Genomic DNA, 19,946 nt, shown 5'->3' on the forward strand with positions numbered 1-19,946 from the left:
CATCAGAATAATAATCTGAAGTCTTGACACTAGCTCACATTTCTACTAAGAATCAACAGGAAGTGATCCACATAGATTCAAGAAGGACAAGGACTTTTTGGGCAGCAAGCTGGCTTTCTCACTAGCAGGGCTTTAAACTCAGCAGGGAAGGGAATGCACCGATAAATGATTCAGAAAAACACCTGAATGCCAATACTTTGAAAAACAGCAGGGAAACACCTGTGAATCATCCTATAGGAATTAGGAAGGACTTCTCTAAAAAGGCGGAGATGCCCATAGCCCAGCTGAAGTGCCTCTACATTGTTTTCCCCTGCATGCAGCAGGGGAAACAAGCAGGAGGAATTGGAAGCCACGGTGCAATTAGAAAATTAGGATCTAATTGCTGTCATGGAAATGTGGTGGTATGAATCACACAGCTGGAACATTGGAATAGAGGGCTACAAGCCTTACAGGAGAGTCAGGCAGGGAAGGAAGGGTGGGTATGTTGCACTCTATGTTAAGAAATGTATAGATTGTGAAGATGTGTAGGTAGCAGGACCTGCCATGGTGGCACCACAGCCCTCTCTGGAGAGTGACCTACAACCAGCTTCCTGTCCCACAGCAGATAATGGCATTGTCAGGGGTCTTACCTGCCAGCAAAGAAAAACATAGCAGTTTTTCTTCCCCTCATTCCTCCTCACATGGTGCCTGTTTTAACCAAGCTGTTTTTATGCTGACAAGAGGTTATTGGACAGGAATAACTGGAGAAAGGTGTTAGAATGGGAGGTACTTCAGCAGATGTCCCATCACTTCTGACTGCCTCCACACCTGAGAGTCCACTCTGTTTGATATGAAACGTTTTTCACATTTGTATGGCCTTTTCTTGGATTTTTCCTATCTGTTTTGATGTGGCAGCAGTTTCTGCTCATTTTGTGCTATCAGCAAAGGCCCTAAAGTACTGCTCTTATCTACACCTGTTCCTGCCATGGAAAGTGCTGCCTAAGGAAATGAAGGATGCTACAGAGGCTGAGTAGAGGCTCTGACTCACTGCTTATGAAGCAACCATCACCTCAGAAATCATGTTTGTCTGAAAATAGCTTGCCATTTTAAGTAACCCCACGGGTTGCTGTTTCATTGTTTGCTTGTTTGTTTATTTATTTATTTTTCCCTTTACTTTGTACATTTGAGATACATTTTGTGCCTTGTCACCCTTGCGGTGCTATTGTTTTTCCTGGCTGATGTGCCTGCACGGCTGTCACACCGTCCCCTGTGGGAGGCTGCTGCAACAGGCTGAGCCAGGAGAGGCAGCAGGCAGAAGAGTGGCGGTGAGAAGGTGGAGCAGGCTGGGCCCAGCCATCTGCATACTGTCACCTCCGACCTCACCCCTTTCTTTTTAAGCTGAAAAAGACCACTGAAACTTTTCTGTTTCAGAGCCTTGGCACTGATGGAATTGTGTGGGTTAAGGCTCAGTACAGACAGGCTATCGCAGCATAAAATTAGAGCCATGACCACACCAAGGAGCAGTGCTCAAGTAGAGCATTTCGCGGTTATCAAAAATTTTGTGCTTTTTGCATTTCCTGCCTCCTTCTTGGAATCACACAGGAACAGCTGTGTTTGGCATCTCCATGTGTAGGTCCATCTACATTTGGAATTTAAAATCTATCACAATCTGCTTGGCATCAGTTCCCCTGCACGTTTTCAGCATATACTTACTGCTCTCCACAGACTTGTTCTTCATTTCTTCCTCTGCGGCCCCACTAACTAAATGAGCTTTAGCTCATTTTCCTTTTAAAGTCCAAACCACTCTCTTCACTCTGCAAAACAGAAAAAAACTAATCAAATGTCAAAGGTCTTCAAATTATTGTGTTGCAATTTGTGATTACTATGCATGACTCTTTCTGAACAGTGGCCTGGGATGTATGCCTTTCGCATTCAGTAAACAAACCTTTTCCACTGAGCTTAAGTATGTAATTGCATGGCTGAGGCAGTTTCTTCTTTCCAGAAAAAGCACTTACGAACATATCTTGAATTAAGCTTTGAGATTTCAACACAGTTGTGTTTTTTTCTTCCAGATTCCTGTGCGAAACAAAGTTGTGTTTTTGCAGTAGAATGGCTCTGCAGTGGAAAATTCCACTAACCTTGCATATTCAGAAGTGATTGTGCAGGCACAAGAGTGGCTTGGCAGTGGGGAGTATGTTAAGCAGATAAGGGGAAGGTTCCACTGTCCCAAAATAAGGAGGATAGCCAAGAAAATCAGGATGAACAGTGTGAAATCAGTCAAAGCAAAAAATCCAAAACATCACAGGCCCTCTAGTCACGAGAGCTGAAGGGAAAAAAAAAAAAAAAAAAAAAAAAAAAAGGAGAAATTGATGGTTGGTCAAACAAAATTGTATGTATATGGCATCATAATAAGCGTCGAGTAGTTTGTGAACCCGTAGTACTTAGCCAGTGAAAAGATGGGAGGAATCAGTCATTGGGTAATAGGGAATATAAGGTTATGGGTGCTTTTGCTGGGCGCTCCTGCTTGCAGAAAGCCTGCCATTGTAATCATGAATAAAATAGTTGCACAGAAGACCCTGTCTCAGAAAATTATTGAGGTATTTATCACATTCCTAATTTTGAACATGAGATTTGTCTGCCCTATTTTGGGCTTTCTATTTTCCAAAGACATGATTACACTGAACAGAAAAATGAATATGCAGGGTCAACATGACCACAAACCTAATTCTAAACTTGATTTTTTTTTTAATTTGCTTGATTCGTTTAGTTTTCAATGGTACTCTCTTTGGCATCAGTGTTGACAATACTACCTCATACAGCTGGAACTGAAGAATATGCCGATACAATGATCTGATAGTATGCTGCTGATAAAAAAAAAAAAATCCAACACACCAAAAAAAAAAAAAAGAAAAGAAATTATGAAACACTACTGAATGGGGAGACCCATTCTACCACAAACTGTAAATGTACCAGGCTGACTTGGGGCTGCAGTGCTCTCTCCCCATTGCATGCAAGGTAACAGCCTCCCAGCTCTCCTGTGCCACACACACGAGTGGCTACAGTGTGTGCAGATGTTTACTGCAAGTACTGCTGCTGCCAGAGAACCGTCCCATTGTCTTTTCTCTCTATATACCTCATTATTGGAAAATAATGTCCCTTTCTACTTACTGCTTATTCAGTCTTCTTTTGGGGCAAGACTCTGATTTTTTAAGGTATCATTTAATTTCTTGAGAAAGGATGGTAATGACTTTTCCTGCCTAAGATATTTAAAATCTACATTTATCTTGTTTCTTCTTTTTTTTTTTTTTCAAATATTTTATAGTTTTAAAATTATATTGTAGGAAAAACACACACACACACACACAATCAATTATAAGGTGAAACAGAATGACAGGTGGTTGTTCTTGCCACAACTGCTAACTGTGGCAAAGCCCTTTGTGCTGGGAACCAACAGGCAGACCTATGAGTATAAAGTCTCATTTTAAAATTGGGTTTGAGAGCCAGAAAATCTTCTCATGAAAATCTGTCTGTGTTAATACATGGAAGTAATTTCCTCTCTTGTTAGATATTCTAGAGCAGGCAGATATTTGATTTACATCTGCTGTCTCCTAGTGACATAAAATATGGTTTGGTGACACAGTCTAGATGAAGAAACTGAAGGTCACAGAACAATTAATCACTTTCTCACTCATAATTTCTTACAAAGATATTAGGCATATTTAGGATATGTTGGCTTCTGAAGATGAAGACAGCACTGTGCTGAATTTAAAAGGTGTCTCAGAGGATAATGGTCTTGCTTTCATTGAAATCACCTGGAACCTTGGGTTCCGGAATGGTTTGATGAAACCATCCCTTCCTGCTGAACAACTGTCGGTGCCCACTGCTGCTGAAGACTCTCGTTGACCTGTTGCATGGCACTATGCTGTGAAGGCTTAAATAAATGCAGAGTATGATGCACCTGGTCAGCCTCAATTGACTGCAAATAGTGTTGTCCGTAGGTTCGTGCCCAGTGCACCCCCACCAATAAGCACACAGGGTTGGAGTTCACACGAAGTTCCACTGGTAACACAAGTGAAATCAGAGAGCTGGGTGGAGAATCTGGCATCTGGTTTTGCCCTACAGGTGTGTAATGCTAAACCCCAGCTTCCCTTGGGTGGGAGCACATGGCCTTCCTTTTGCTTTTGGGAATCAAGATGCTGGGACTCCTGAGTGCATGTTCAGAAATAACTTGTTGCTGAAACGGGCTCATTAGTCCCAGTTCCCATCCATTTCACTGGAAGTTGAGAGCAGTGTGTATATACAGAGCCTCCTGTCTGCAGCAGCTCCTACATTCAAAATTTTAGGGAATAGCAGACTGCTGAGACAGTCAGCTAACTGGAGAGACATCATTACAGGTGTGGCTTTAGACCTACTCCACTTGGTGATTCGTCCCCCACTTTTTCCAGGAAACAGAGAGAACATTATCATCTAAGTCTTTTAGTAAATATGTCTATCTCCAGTAAGATGCATTTGTGACAGGTCAGCACAACATAAGCTCAGCTAAAATGTTTTGCTCTTTATAGCTACCACAATGTCCTGAATGCTGGGCTTCAGCACTCCTGGGGCTGTATCTAAGCTATAAACTTGCCATGACGTAAATGTCAATGAAAGTGAACCTGTTAAGTTGCTGAAGTGGTTGTACAAAAAACAATAGACAGCTGACTTTGGTAGTTGAGCTAACCCTCATTTTTGCTGCAGCACTTTCATAAAAGCCAATTACAACAAACTTCAATAATATCTATGTCAGTGATAGACTGCAGGTATTTATAGTCTTTATCAATGAACAGGCAAAGCTAAGCTAAATTATTCTGCCAAACTTTACAGTAAATAATTAACCCTGAATTATCAACAACGGGCATCCATGGTTAACAAAAGAAATAGCTGATTACACACTCATTAACACTAGAGCACCAAACAAGGCAGACTAACAGCATGTGCTGCCATGGAATTAACAGGAGAGACAACAGTGGCAAGTGCCATCTCCTACAGGGTGGGACAGTTGCAGGGGGCTGAGATAGCTGCTGAACGACACTTGCTTTGGCAAGAGCAGCATGTACTCAGCAGTAGATAGTCGGAAGTCAGAAGCTGGTGGTAGTAATGAGCATTAAAAATAAATCTAGCCTAATTAGGTAAAAAACAAACAAACAAACAAAACACCAAAATAACTGACAGCTAAGCAACTGTTAACTGTTTTATTCTAGCAGTTATCCTGCGGATCAGGAATTCATACCAGAGCACCAGGCAGTGGACAGATGAAGTGACCTGCTGCACACCCTGTGCTACCTAACTGGAGTACATCAGCACCCATTTTCTGAAGCTGTGAGCTCACCATTTTAGGAAAGGAGGGTGTCTTTAAAATCTCTAAAATCTCTATTAGCACTTTGAGCTAATCCTTAACAAGTCTTTGGCTATTTTGTTTGTATAGGGACATTCATCTGCACCTGTAAACTTTGGGCCAATGAAAGATAGTGAGCTGACAGGCTTGGGGCCTAGGCAGATAGATACATCATGCGTGTAGTAATGTGGGCTCCCCTTAGTGTCCCCTCTAACAATTTCCACAGACCATTTGTCAGCAGAGTGAGGAGCTCTGTGTCCCTTCTTGTCCTCACTGCTGAGAACGTAAATGAGGAAGGCAAATATGAGCAACCTCGTCAGAGGGAGCGGATGTTGCCTGCTGAGTACTGCACTGCAATTAAGCAACTTATTTCACATCCCAGCATGACTGAGATGGCAGAATGAAACTGGAACAATGGTCACAGTTAGAAAAAGAGAAGGAGAGTCAAAAGATGAACAGAGAGGGAACAGAAAGCAAACACAGTAAAATAAAAACATGGATCCAAACCAAAAGAGCATTTTGTGCATGGACAACTGAGGACCGTTTTGCAAGCAGAAGCAATCTGACCATTGAAATGGAGATGTGATCAAAAAGGGCTTCTGGACCTTCCAAAACAGGAAGCTTGTCTTTCCTCCCTGACTCTTGACTTTTATTTTGAACCTTTTTCATTAACAAAACAGCTCCCTCTGTTCTTACCGGAGAATATGGGGAACTTATTCATGTACCCCTCTGAACTTCGTTGAAATGTGTTTTTTCTTCCTTCATGTTTCTGGTTTGGATTTGTCTGGTTTTCTTTTTTTTTCTGGTTGCACACCCTGACCTAGGAAAGTGACAGGCTAAGCAGGGTCTGTCTCCCCACTTGTAATACCTTTGGGAACTATGTGTAAGGGACTGAAAATGCCCTTGACAAGGGGAGTTGTTCCTGGATTTAGGGTGGATGTTCACTTGCTTTCTAGCTCTTCCTGCCTGGGAGTTCTTCTTGAGAATGCCTATGAGCCCAAGAACAGGAGCTAAAGATGTGCATCTTTCATCCATACTCCTCATCTGACAGCTGATGTGCTAAGCTGTGCTAACATCTGCAGAACAGCACAGACAGAAACAAACAGCTTTTGTGGCATGGGAAGGAAGTTTTGCATAAACATGACAATGGTCTCTGTGCTCCAGTGCCTGAGCTGCTGTTTTTCCTTAAACTCAATAGGTGTCTTTAGATAATTGCCAGGAGAGGATTTACTTCACCTAATGCACACAGTGTATTAGAAGGGCTGCATTCATTTGCCTGCCTAAGATAGACACGAAAACCAGAAAATCCCAAATATGGATTTGTCACAGAATAAAATTCTGAAATCAATGTCACTTTATTGCAACAAGTTTTAGTTCATGGGATTTCTCTGGAGTTCAGCCCATGCTACATGAAAAGCTTCTGTTGGTAGAAAAGAAAATATTTCTGGCTGTGATTTTGATAAATGCTGAACATTTTGTCCAATACCTTCAGTTTGGAATTAGCAAACATGGGGAAAACAGAACGATAGCCAGGTTTAGTTCTCAAGTTGGGAATCACACAGGAACAGAACAAGCCCCAAGAGCTCATCTAGTCCATCCCACCCCAATGTCTTTCCTGACACCCATTTATTTGAAATGTTCTAAAAAATCTCTCATGACAAAGCTTTATGACGATTTTCCTAGATCATCTCTTCCTGCTTGTAACCATCCCTATGGCTAGAAGGCTTTTCCTATTATCTAACCTCAGTATCTCATGCTACAATTAATCCTATTATTCTTGTCTTATTTATATGGATGATTCCATACTTTGCAAAGTATGCTTCTTACAGAAAAACAAATTTCTGCATCCCTCCTGGTTTTCTGTTGTTTACACACAACACTACACAATCTCTAATGTGACCTATGAGGACAGGCTTTTTTAATAATTGTTGATTCTCTCTGCTTGGCTTCCCTCCAGCTACTTCACATTTTTCTTGAAGAGGAAAAAGTTGCCCAACATTTGACACAGAGCTCTAGCCAAGGTCTTAGTAGTGTTGAGTGGAGCTGAACGATTGCTTCATGCATTTTATAAGTTACAGTTCTGTGTAAACATCCTCTTATTGACACTGAACATTTTCATAACAGCCAGGTCCTTTTGACATGCTCGGGTTGTGATTCACTCCCAGCAGAGCTTCTGCTAGACCTTGGATTTCCATCCTTCCCCCAGCACATGTCAGGTCAAGCCCTTGTTCATAAGCCTGTGTTTTAGGCTGGCTTGTTGTTCGCTTTTTTCCTCCTCCTTTTCATTTTTAGAAAGAGCATGCCAAAGCCAGTTCTTGTTATTATTCTTTCCTGGAGTTCTCAGTACCTACCCTCTCCTTCCTCTGCTGACAGCACGTGGGTTGTCCTTCTTCACTAACATGCTGCTTCTCCCCACACCAATAAGGGTTTTCCTGGGTTTGTTTTTACAACTGAAGAGAAAACAGCTTATGATCTGCATGAGATGCAGTCATCCTTCCATCTGGTTTCATTTGCATGGCAAACACAATCATGATCATACCAGCTCTCCAGTCCCTAAGGGCCCACAAAGCATCCACCTTCCTGTAGGTTTGTCTGCCATGGCTCAGGACTCAAGGTGACCTGAACTCTCTGACCAGGGCTGTGGGGGGCCCTGGTCTGGCAGAGTAGCTGGGGAGCTGGGCAGGGTATGGGCAGCTAGGGGCATCCTTCAGCCCAGGGCATCAGCTCATGGTTTGGGGCGTGGATGCAAATCCAGTGGCCAGCAGATTTTTATGGGAATTCCAGCCCAAAACAAAAGAAAAACTGAAACAGTCACAGAATCACCTCTGGAAAATTCAAGCATGCAAAACTCCCAAACTCAACCACATGAGTAATCTCATTAAAACACCCTATCAAGAAGTCTTATATATCATAAACAAAAAAAGAGTAAAAAACATCTTTTTCACCTTTGCAAGTTATATTTAGTATCATATTGTCAAAGGACTATCAAGCAATATCAGTGCATCAATATTTTCTAGTGTAGATGCAATTCTGCACTTTTAAAAATAAAAATGGTCTAATAAACCATAAACTAAAATTCCTTGAGTTATCTTGTCTGATTCCCTTAGCAGAATGACTGCAATACAATGCATACAGCAGTGTAAATCTATAAATCTGTAGAGCTTCAAATATTAACCAGAAGCTTTCATAACAGAAATTAATAAATAGAGGTCCAGAAATTTCATAAGGAATTAAATTCTGCAAATTCTTAAAAGACTAACAAAGACAGATTTCATAATATTTTAAAGAGTATCTCTAGTAAGTTCAGTATTTTGCAATGATATTAGAAACAAAAATCACTTAACTGACTAAAAGGCTTGAGATGTACTTCAAGGCTGGTATTACAGCAGTCTTAGATCGTTTGCTGGGGTGACAATCATGAACTTCAGCTGGTACTGCAAACAGCTCTGGAAAGCATAGGACCTAAAAAGAAAGGGGTGGCAAAGAAAGTACTAATACCCAATAGATACAGCTCTGGGATAAACCTGAAATTATGGTGGCAATTGAGAAAATTTCATCTGAAAAAATGGCAAATCTTATGTAAGCAAGAACAGAAGATAATATGCAATATATAGAATTATAAAATCATCTTGATTGGAAAAGACCTTCAAGATCACCAAGTCCAACCATCAACCCGGTCTACTGAGTCCCATGGCTAACCCTTAGTGCCATGTCCATACATCTCTTAAATACTTCCAAAGATGGGGACTCCACCACTTCCCTGGGCGGCCCATTTCAATGGCTAACTACCCTTTCTATGAAGAAAGTCTTCCTAATATCCAATCTAACCCTCCCCTGGTACAACTTGAGACCTTATCATCATGTTCTGTCACTTATCACCTGAGAAATGAGACTGACAACCTCCTTGCTGCACTCTCCTTTCAGGTAGTTGTAGAGCAATGAGGTCTCACCTCAGTCTCCCCTTCTAAAGACTAATCAACCCCTGTTCCCTTGGCTACTCCTCACAACTCTTTTTTTTCTAGTCCTGTCACCAGTTTCAGTGCTCTTCTCTGCACATGCTTGAGTAACTCAATGTACTTCTTGTGGTGATGGGCCCCAAACTGAACACAATAATATCCAAGGTGTGGTCTACAGTGCCAAGTACAGAGGGACAATCACTTCTCTACATCTGCTGGCCACACTATTTCTTATGTAGGCCAGGATGCCGTCGGACTTCTTGGCCACCTAGGTACACTGCTGGCTCATGTTCAGCCAGTTGTTGAACAACACCCCAAGGTCCTTTTCTGCTGGGCAACTTTCAAGCCACTCTTCCCCAAGCCCATACCAGTGCACAGGGTTGTTGTGGCCCAAGTGCGGGACCTCACACTTAACCCTGTTGAATGTCGTTCAGTTGGACTCAGGCCATCTATCCAGCCTATCCAGATCCCTCTGTAAAGCCTTCCTACCATCAAGCAGATCAACAATCTTGCCTACCTTGGTATTGTCTGCAAACTTATGGAGTGTGCATTTGATCCCCTCATCCATATTACTGATAAAAAGGTTGAACAAAACTGGCCCTAATACCGTGCCCTGGGGAATGCCACTGGTGACTGGCCGACAACTGGACTGAACTCTGTTCACTCCTTCTCTTTGAGCCTGGCCATTCAGTCAGTTCTTCACCCAGTGAACTGTACAACTGTCCAAGCCATGAGCAGCCAGTCTCTCCAGGAGAATACTGTGGGAAACGGTGTCAAATGATTTATTAAAATCCAGTAGACAACATCCCCAGCCTTTCCCTCATCAACTAAGTGGATCATCTTGTCATAGAATGAGCTCAAGTTAGTCAGGCAGGACCTGCCTGTCATAAACTCATGCTGGCTGCTTCTGATCACTTGATTGTCCCATATGTATAGTATGATGACACCGTGTGATGACATTCAGGATGATATGCACCATGACCTTCACTGGTACCACGGTCAGATTGATGGTCTTGTAATTCCCTAGATCCTCCTTCCTGTCCTTCTTATAGACTGGAGTCTCATGTGCTAACCTCGTCAGCGGGGACCTCCCTGGTTAGCCAGGACTTCTGGTAAATTATCGAAAGTTGCTTGGTTAGCACTTCTGCCTGCTTCTTCAGTACTCAGTAATCCTGTCTGTAATCCTGTCTGGACCCACAGATGTATAAACATTCACATGATGTAATAGGTCACCTACAGTCTCCCATTGAATTATAGGTGCTTCACCTCCTTGTCACCACTGTCCAACTGAGGGGGCTGAGTACTCTGAGAACAATTGACCTTACTAATGAAGACTGAGGCTAAAAAACACATTAAGTACCTCAGCCTTATGTATTGGGTTTATGTGACAAGAGCTTGGTAGCAGGGGGGCTGCAGGAGGTGGCTTCTGTGAGAAGAATCCAGAAGCTGCCCCATGTCAGGTAAGAGCCAGCTCCAGCCAGCTCCTAAAGGGACCTGCTGCTGGCCAGAGCCAAGCCAACAAATGATGTTGGTTGGACTTCTGTGAGAACATATTTAAGAAAGAGAAAAAACTGCTGCACAACAGCAGCTGGGAGAGAGACGAGTGAGCACCAGCCCTGCAGCCCCCAAGGTCAGTGCAGCAGGAGGGCAGGAGGTGCTGCAGGCAGCAGCAGTTCCCCTGCAGCCTGTGGAGAGGCCCCTGGTGGAGCAGGCTGTCCCCCTGCAGCCCATGGGTCCCACATGGAGCAGATCTCCACGCTGTAGCCCGTGGAGGAGACCCTGGTGGAACAGGTGGATGTGGCCTGGAAGAGGCTGTGGCCCATGGAGAGCCCCCAAGGGGTCTTCTCCCATGCCAGCTCAACTTTCGGTGTATTGGAATGGTCTTCTCCTGTGTCTTTAAGATTTCATTCTTGAAGAAGGTCCAACATAAGAAGGTATCTTACCATTCAATACCAACCACTACATTCTCATCAGCGATACTGTGAAATAATTGAGATTATACTAATAATCGCTTCTCTACTACACAGTGCTGTCTGTTTTTTGTCTCCATTTGCTTCTTACTACCATATACCATTGCTGACAGGGTGCTCATAAACACATTCTTGAATATTAGCAGCAGGTCTATCATACTGTTATCCTGATTCACAAGTGAGATTGCTAGATGCTACCACAATGCAAATAAATAATTAATCATTAAAAAAATAACAGAGCAACTTTTAGTGATCCTCTGTGTAGAGCAATAGAGGTATTACAGATTTACTTTGAATATGAAATCAGAAATGAGTCTCTTTTTTCCTTTGCTTTTGATTAGCCCACATGATGGCAATCTCCGTCATTAACAAATGGTGAATTCTTCCATAAAACACTGCTGGTTTAACATATGTTTCAATTGTGCAATACCAAAAATAAGATGAGAAATCTGCTTAGCTTTCCATAAGCATATGAAGCAGTCAGAAATTTTCCTGACAAATAATGAATAGCCTATAATACCACAAAGGTGAACCATTTATATGTCTTTAGCACAATGCTCTGGCATGGGATACAGAGTAGAGAAAAAACAACAATAGCATCTACACAAACCATGCCATTGCTGCACCCATTTCATGTGCTCTGCTTAAACAAAACCACTCTGTCCCACTGGAACTAGATAATGGCCGAACATGCTACAGACCAGGGGTTCTCCTGCCATCCCAGCCTTCAGGTGGGAGCTAAAGAAAGAAGTGAGGAGTGGAAAAAAAGGCCAACTAGACACAGTTTGGTAAGTCAAAAGAACTGAAACTGAACTTTATTTTCTTTTAAAGTATTCTACAATAATGGCTCAGAATACTACCACACTGTAGAGGGACAAGGCAGTGCTCTGGGCTATGACTGTAGATTACTCTAGTGTATATATTTGTCAGAGCTTAAGAAAGGTTGAAGCATGGCAGTTCAACATTTCTTAAGCAAATATTTCATAATTTTAACACTTTCTAGGTCTTTCATATTATAGCAGGATTTATCAAATGCGATGTTGTCACAGAAGTCTTGCATAAATACAAATATTGATACTTTACCTTAAATATTGTATATCATATAAATCTGCCTTACCTTTAAAAAAATCTCCAGATCATTATGTGACCTGGAGTCTCTCCTTTTCTTTCTCTTTAAGAGTTTTTAAATATATATATATATATATATTTATATATATTTGCTATCATACATCAAAGTTTATACGAATCTCATCATTTCTGTTGTATTTTCTGCAGACATGGTCTGAAACAAAATCAACAAGTAAATCAAAAGCTTCCTGGTTATCATACGAAAGTCAAAGAGGATTGTTCCTCTTTTTTGTGTGTGTGTTTCAGTAGTAGCATTTCTTTTAAACTTGAAAGCTTTCTTCATAAACTAGAGGCCCATAGATCATTTAAAGCAGTCTTTATAAGCAAATTTACATACTTTGACATGCTTTTGTGAGGCAGTTAGTATCAAAATCCAATAGTATTTCTACAGAACCATATGACTTTCTGCGATGCAGATATACATTTCATTTCTAAAAAGCCACAGTTCTTTTTCTACATCTGCTCTCGTCAAATCCCCAGGATTCATTCATAAAACTGCTTTTCCAAATGTTGATGCTGTTATCCCCACTGTGGATTAAGATGTACACACAATCTGGTGACATCATCATGTGGAAGGTTGGTAAGTACGAAAATACCCTCTCCAAATCCACAGATAGTCTTTTCTATCTCTAAGTGTTCTGTATTCATGTCACCAGACACTGTAATGCAATGATGACACATCTCCGTGCAGGCTAAGGGTCTTCTTCCATCAAAGGAATCTCTAGAGGTAAAAAAGAAATGGTACAGGTTACTGATTGTAACTTCCCTTTAGATCTTTGCAGAGTGTTATTATTAGCAATTCTGAAAAATAAATAAATAAATAAATAAATGGGCATTGTAAAATCTGAACAATATATACAGTGTCTCCAATTCTATACCCATTTATGCTCTAACAGCTATATGAACATTAAACTACTCAGACTATCCATGTTTTCTAAAACACCAAAACCTAAGTGCAAACATCCCTTCTACTACATTAAAGACTGACTCAACATTCAGAGTAAGCAGAGACTTCTACTGGCATCCTCATTTCTCCCACCTCCTTCCAGAAGTCCTCTTCCACTTGTGATTCCATTACAAGTTAGCCCCAACCCTATGAAGCAGGAAGATTTCCTCCACCTAAGCTTCACACACATTTCTCATTTAAATGACTCTGAGGAAAGCTATGTAGTTCCCTTAACATGTTAAGTAACACACCATAAGGCTCTGTTAGAACTACATGAAATTATATCAATGCATGCTCATGATTTAAATGCAGACAATAGTATATGATGATCTCCCTTCTAATACATGGTCCTGTGAGTAGGTTCCCCTTAATGCTGTGACTCCCATGTCCAAGGCTCAAAATGTATGTAAATGCATACGTGCCTTAGACTGAATAGTTTGCCATATATGCAGACACAATGAGCTTGTTTAATAAAGGGTGCTAATTCTGTCTGGGCATGAAAATATGATTTTCTTTCCATTTTAAGGAGAAAATCATGTTCTTTGTTGTGAAAACCACAGTACATAAGGGAGTTAAGAATGTAGCAGTTGAGGAGCAGATGAACAGACCAGAACAGGCAAGATGATGTTTGACTTTGCTGCTGTATACAGGCACACGCCGTCATCCCCGTTGATGAGACTGCTGCTGCCTGGTCTGGAGAGAAGCCTTCTGGCCTGTCCTACCCTCAGGGAGTCAAATCCCTTGCACCACAGTTAGCAAGGACATATCATGGATATGAAGCTCAGTAGCATGGTTTTAAGAATGTCCAAATTAAGGTACGGACTCTGCAAATATATGGAGAAAGTAAAAAGCAGGTCAGCTGGCTTTATTCCTGCTCTGACTGTACAAATGAATGGCTCCTGCTTATGGACTCACATATCTCACTTATGTAAGACTCACCATCTGTAATATCAATCCGTGGACTCGTGGACACAGCCTCTCCAGGAGTGCTACGGGACACATCAGTTCGATCTGACCCAGAAAATGCTGCTGCTTGGCACGCCGAGGATGAGTACAAACTTTGGAGCAGTTCAGAGGAGCCTGATTGACTATCACAGGTCTCAGATTCACTAGGCAGCGTGTCTGTAATCCTGGGGCCAGGATAAGCAGGAGGACTCTGATCTTCTGTCTGCAAAATACGCCCCTGGTCTGTTGTAGCTGAGTATTCAGGTGCTAGAGCGTTCAAGCTGCTGCTTACAGCTTCATCATAGGAAGGCAGCATGACAGGAACACCATCCACCACCACAAAGTCAGGGTCACCCACGGAGCCCTCCTGGTTGCCTCTAAGTCAAACAGAGAAATGATCGCAGAGAGCCAGAGTGTTTCAGAAGCACATTGGAGCAACTGCTGAATGCAAGTAAACACAACACTTTCTAATCACGTAAAGTGATGCTACAGGGTCATTAACATTCACAGAAATGTTTGCTTCACACTTTTGCAAAAATCTGTTCAGATTGACAGTCAGGTAGAATCTGTTACAACTGGATAAATGAAACCAAGTAATGTGAAGCACAGTTTAGAGAAGGAAAAGAAAACAGGTGCTTGGAAGAGATAAGGAGCACCATTTGCTGTGCCACGCAGACAAGATATCATGGATATGAGATCACAGGTGCGCTTCACCAGTCAAGAGTATCGGAACCCCTGGAAAGATGTGGGCTAGAGCAAAAAAGTGTTTACAGCACAGGTACAGGCACTGAGCTGGCTATTATCGGATGACAGGAATCTGGAGGCCAGATTTGTGGCATCCTTCAGGTCTTGCTTTCAAAGGAGGAAGACATCCTTAACCAGCACTAGATTGGTTTCTTTTTAAAACAAATTATTTAAATTATGTTGGGAAGATTTGATAAACCCTGAAGTATATTTTTTGTAGTCAATTAAATCACAACAGAATCCTAGCAGGAAGGAGTTAGTCCCAGGTCCCCTTAGGACATGAAAACATCTGAAAAGAACAGGCCAGAAAGCCATTTCAATAACTGAGATGAATCCAGGCTATAAAGATACCTGTGGTGCAACCCTTTACCCTAAAGGTTTTCCTAGTTATATACATATATGTATCCTCCCCATGTACTGTAAATATATATGTTTACGTACACATTAATGATACAATCCATATACTTTCAGGTACACATACTTATTTAACAGTAAGTCTGCCAAATTCATTCTCCTGCATTGACATAGAGATATATTTAGTGACATACAGTTTTTTTACCTTTCCTTTCTGTGTGTGGTAAAGACACAGAAGTGAAAGAAAGAGAGAGTCACCCAGTCAAGGTCCATAGCACAGACTGAAATGTAGAGACAGATCTAAACCTAGATACATAACAAGCTTTACCTAAACCATAGCATGCCTGCCTTTGTTTTTCCCATTGCAAGATAATAAAAATAGTACCCACCTACCTGTCTCTTGAGGAGTGCTGTGTGAATCAATGACAAATGCTCATAGCTGCACAGTATTTTATGGAAATAAAGGTAGATGTAGGAGATGTTCATGAATCATGATGAAAATAATACTCATGAAGGGAAAGCAAACTTCTAATATAAATTTGTCCACAGGAAGAAAAAAAAAAAAAAAAAAAAAGAAATTCTTTCTTAAAACTTACATTACTGAACCCACAGTACTTAAAAATGAATTCCCCTGGCACCCAAAAATGACTATTTTAAAGCACTGTCAAATATTTTTATACGCAGAAGCAGCAATTTTCAGTAGTAGAGCTGCAATTACTCCCAGAATGAATCTGGCAAACTTTGGCTTTTATCTCAGTTGCAGAAGGAACTACAGTGGCTTTCCAGGGGTGCCTGTCTGTATAGGTAGTTCAGATACTTCTGTTCAGTGCAAAGGAGGTATCTGCAACGCTCAGGAGCCATTCTGCTTCCTCAGCAAGGAGCACTGAATGTGAAAACTGAATTAAGGGTTTCAGTGTTCAAAAACAAAAAACAATCGACCAAACCAAACCAAACCAAACCACTGCCACCACCCCAAGAGACAAGCAAACGAACAAAAAAACAGTACAAACCTTGGGAGGAAATGCGTCTTAAATTTGGTCTGGAACATCCTGGCTAAAATGACCAGTAGAAGTACTAATAAAACACTGGTAGCAGTAAAAGCCACTATTTTCCATGTAGTCAGGAGGGTCTCCTGTGTATTTGGCCAAGTTTGTTCTGTAACAAAAAGAGAACAATACCACAATTGTGCTTATTACTGCTGCTATTTTATATTAATTCTGCAACAATAGTCAGAAGTGCCAGTTAGGGTGTGAGATTTCTTACATATGTTTTTTATTTACAAACAGCCTTAACAGCAAACTGTCACAGAAGCTAGACCTTGTTTTTTCCCCTTGATGTTTCTTTTATGCATGCAATCATGAATTTGCTTTATATACATGTTAAAAAAGCCACAAGACATTCCACAGTACATTTGAAGAGCTAACTGTTGAGATGGTTTAGGATCATTCAGGAATAAAATATATAGTATTTAATGGCATCTAAAAATCAATGTTAATTACTTAAGCCTAAAACAAATGAATTTCACCAGGCATTACTAACCTACTGATTTGATCTGAAGGAGATGGACTATAAGAGGATATGCCATTGCTGCTCCCTTACCTGTTTTGACACAGTAGACTTGGTAGGAGGGGAACCACTCTCCATACTGGCAGGTGATGTATTTGTAGTCGTTGGTGAGGGTGTAACCAGGATCACAGTAAAACTCCACCACTGTCCCGTGGTTGTAGCGCTCGCAAGGCCGCGGGTGGCAGATATAATCTCCATGGCTCACCATTGGAGGTAGTGGACAAACTTGGGCAGACAGAGAGAAAAGGAGAAAGAAGTTAACCACAGTCACCCACCACTGTGCATCAAAACACCCTTCCAGGCTCCCTGCCATTTCAGGAGGCTATGTTTGAGTGGCACCAACTCACTACTGCTGGAACACCACACTCCTGTCCATGCCAGTGAACGGGTGCATACACCTCCTGCAGAAATGTGAAGTTCGAAAACTTCATAGGAAGTTTTTGGCTCACACTTACACCAGAAAGCTCTGCAGTCACCTGCTTTTTTAAAGATATGACCGATGATATCAGTGAACCCTTCCAGCCTCTGGGGTAAAGGGGAGGTGGAAAACAGAAGGGGGCACATGGGTGTGTAGGACAACTATACAGGAATGCAGCGGGACAGCCAAAGAGAATCTTTTTCCATTTGAAATATCTCAAATTCAGCTGTATGATCCTATATCTTTTTCATTAGCATAATTGACTGGTTATATGCCCTAACTAAATTCTGAAATAATCACTTTTAAAGATAAGTTTGCCATCAACAGTGCTGGAGGAGGTGCATGGCACATGACACCACTTACGCAATTACAGTTGTACAACTGAAGTTTTGTTTAGCTGGGCTCAGACTCCACAGGTGTTATTTGGGCTTTGTTATCTCTGAACAGCCCTACTGATTCCAGTGGGATTGCTGGTGGAGTGAGGTATTAAATATAACAGAGACTAAGCTTGCGTTAATTAAGTACAGTAGTTTACATAAGGTTATGTATATAAGATTGAATTGTAATATAAACATGTGGAACTTTTATTGTAGACCCAGAAACAAGAAGAAATGCCTTCTCACATTGCTGTGAGATGAATTCAATAGAGAACTGAAGGAGCAGTCTCTAGGAAACAGCAGTGGGTAAAGCAGCTTGCAAGCAGTATTTTTCTGAAAGAGGATGTTTATTTACTGAATAAGTATTAGTTGAATATTAGTTTCTTAAGTATTGCTCCAAACACAGAGGAAAAAAAAATATCCACTAAGTGTAATGATGTCTAAAGTGGCCACATATTGACCTAAACAGTGTTTCAGTAAGCTATTTTTTTATTATTTTTTTAATCCCCCTTCAGATACAGTAAACTAACTGCGTCAGTTCCCCATCTGCAGGCTGCCTGGCCCCTTCACTTCACGCCTCTCTCATGCAGGCCATCCCTACTGCATTGATTTAAATAATGAAAATGCCATCTCTGAAGAAGAATCTTCCCAGAAATTACAATTCAGCTGCTTCTCTCTGTGAATCCTGTTACATGAATAATGCATTTCATAAAAAAAAAAATACACAAGATATTAAATGAATCTTCAAGAGAGGCTGATTACAATGTGCAGCAATGTCTATTCCTCATCCCCTGGGGACATGGTTTTGTTTGCATTTTCCCTGGCAAGGCTTAATAATAACTTGAAATCAGAGCAAGTAATTCACATAGAAATTCACATCCTCAATACTCTGCACACTTTCCAAAGTCTCTAGGTCCATGAGAAATAGAAATGGTTTACTGAGAGGTCAAATAGATATTGAAAACAATTTTCTTAATAGGGTAAAGGTGTCAGTCTGAAATAGCAGGAAAGCACCTTTTGTCCATATGTGGGATCATTCCTTTATTAAAAAGAGAATAATCAGTGAAAGCATAAAACCAGGCATGGAAGCCTGGTATATTTTTATTATCTACATTTATAGCATGCCAAGATAGCAATTTAAAATTCTTTGCAACTGAGTTTTGGCAAACTAAGACAGGCTGCAAGAGATGTGTGGATGCACATTACCCTCCTAGCAACAAGGAAAATGAAGCACATCTTATCACAGGGAGCAACCGCTCAGAGAAATAAATTTCTCCTCTCCAGAAATGCACCTGATGCCATTCCTGACACTCCAATTCCCTAACATCATTAAGGGCCAAAACAGCCTTCTGAATAAAAAATAAAAAGCCTCAGTGCTGGTCTCCCAGCTTAGGACTGACACCGTTTCCAGTCAGATTAAAAACAATGTACTGTGGGTACAACCCGTATGTGGAGCTGCCAGTCTGTTTACAAATGGAGATGTGTTTTATAAAACCTGAAAACAAGAGCATTACTCTTAGTGTAGGATATGTACTAAGTGCTAAAAATGGCTGCCACTCCATCTACTGACATCCTCCATATTTTAAGGGAAATGATCATGTACTGATGCCTCCTGGAAATGTCTGTAAACATTTCTTTAAAGCACTGTACTATGTTAGCCATGAATTAAAGATTTAAATGTCTGTGCTTACAAACAACTCTTGTATTAAATGCTTTTACAACAAACAGCAGTTGCAATGGAGCAGGTTTGCAAATGAAGGAGTTAAGCTCAATGGTATCAAAGGTTTATTCTTATGTCAGGTAGGGTGTCAGAATCTGGGTTTTACAGTCACATGGGGTATCCCTCATCACCTCCTGTAAACGTTATGTTTGCCAAGTTTAAGAAACCCTCTAACAGCTGCATGATCAAACTGGTCCCCCCGTGCCTTTACAAGCATGGTGATTAATGATCAGTAAAACTCAGGTTCAGAGTCTCTTTTTCCAAGTGAAATCAAATCAGGTGAGTTATATCAGCAGCAGTCGAAGATGAAGTTGTTTTCATCTCTGGGCAGTTAGTCATACACCTATATTTCCATAATCATCTTTGCCCAAGATCGTTTACAGTCAGTGGAAAGACAGCAATGAAGTGGCCTTAGCTTTGATCACAGAAGAGCAAGATTTTGGCTAGTCTAGAGGGCTGCTGAGCACTC

General features: G+C 41.2%; 2 protein-coding genes across 5 annotated transcripts in view; both read right to left on the bottom strand.

Annotated features, from left to right (window-relative positions):
• TLR5 (toll like receptor 5) overlaps positions 1-10,956 on the bottom strand; it is a 29,769-nt gene extending 18,813 nt beyond the window's left edge. Inside the window, exon 1 of the mRNA XM_068676076.1 lies at positions 1,693-10,956. Coding sequence (XP_068532177.1) covers positions 1,693-1,717 — 25 coding nt within the window. The 5' untranslated portion in view covers positions 1,718-10,956. The remainder of the gene's footprint in view (positions 1-1,692) is intronic.
• A 1,991-nt stretch (positions 10,957-12,947) lies between these two features.
• The window catches only part of SUSD4 (sushi domain containing 4), a 73,570-nt gene continuing 66,571 nt past the window's right edge, over positions 12,948-19,946 (bottom strand). For 3 of the 4 annotated variants that reach the window (XM_068676083.1, XM_068676084.1, XM_068676082.1), the window contains 4 exons: positions 16,996-17,187; positions 16,407-16,551; positions 14,293-14,675; positions 12,948-13,128 (listed from right to left, as the gene is read on the bottom strand). In XM_068676083.1, the coding sequence (XP_068532184.1) occupies positions 13,100-13,128; positions 14,293-14,675; positions 16,407-16,551; positions 16,996-17,187 (749 nt within the window). In that variant the 3' untranslated portion in view covers positions 12,948-13,099. Of the gene's footprint in view, positions 13,129-13,961; positions 14,178-14,292; positions 14,676-16,406; positions 16,552-16,995; positions 17,188-19,946 lie in introns of all 4 variants that reach the window. The other variant, XR_011094582.1, reaches the window with a different exon arrangement.

Source organism: Anas acuta, chromosome 3 (genome assembly GCF_963932015.1).
Source record: "Anas acuta chromosome 3, bAnaAcu1.1, whole genome shotgun sequence".
Taxonomy (NCBI): Eukaryota; Metazoa; Chordata; class Aves; order Anseriformes; family Anatidae; genus Anas; species Anas acuta.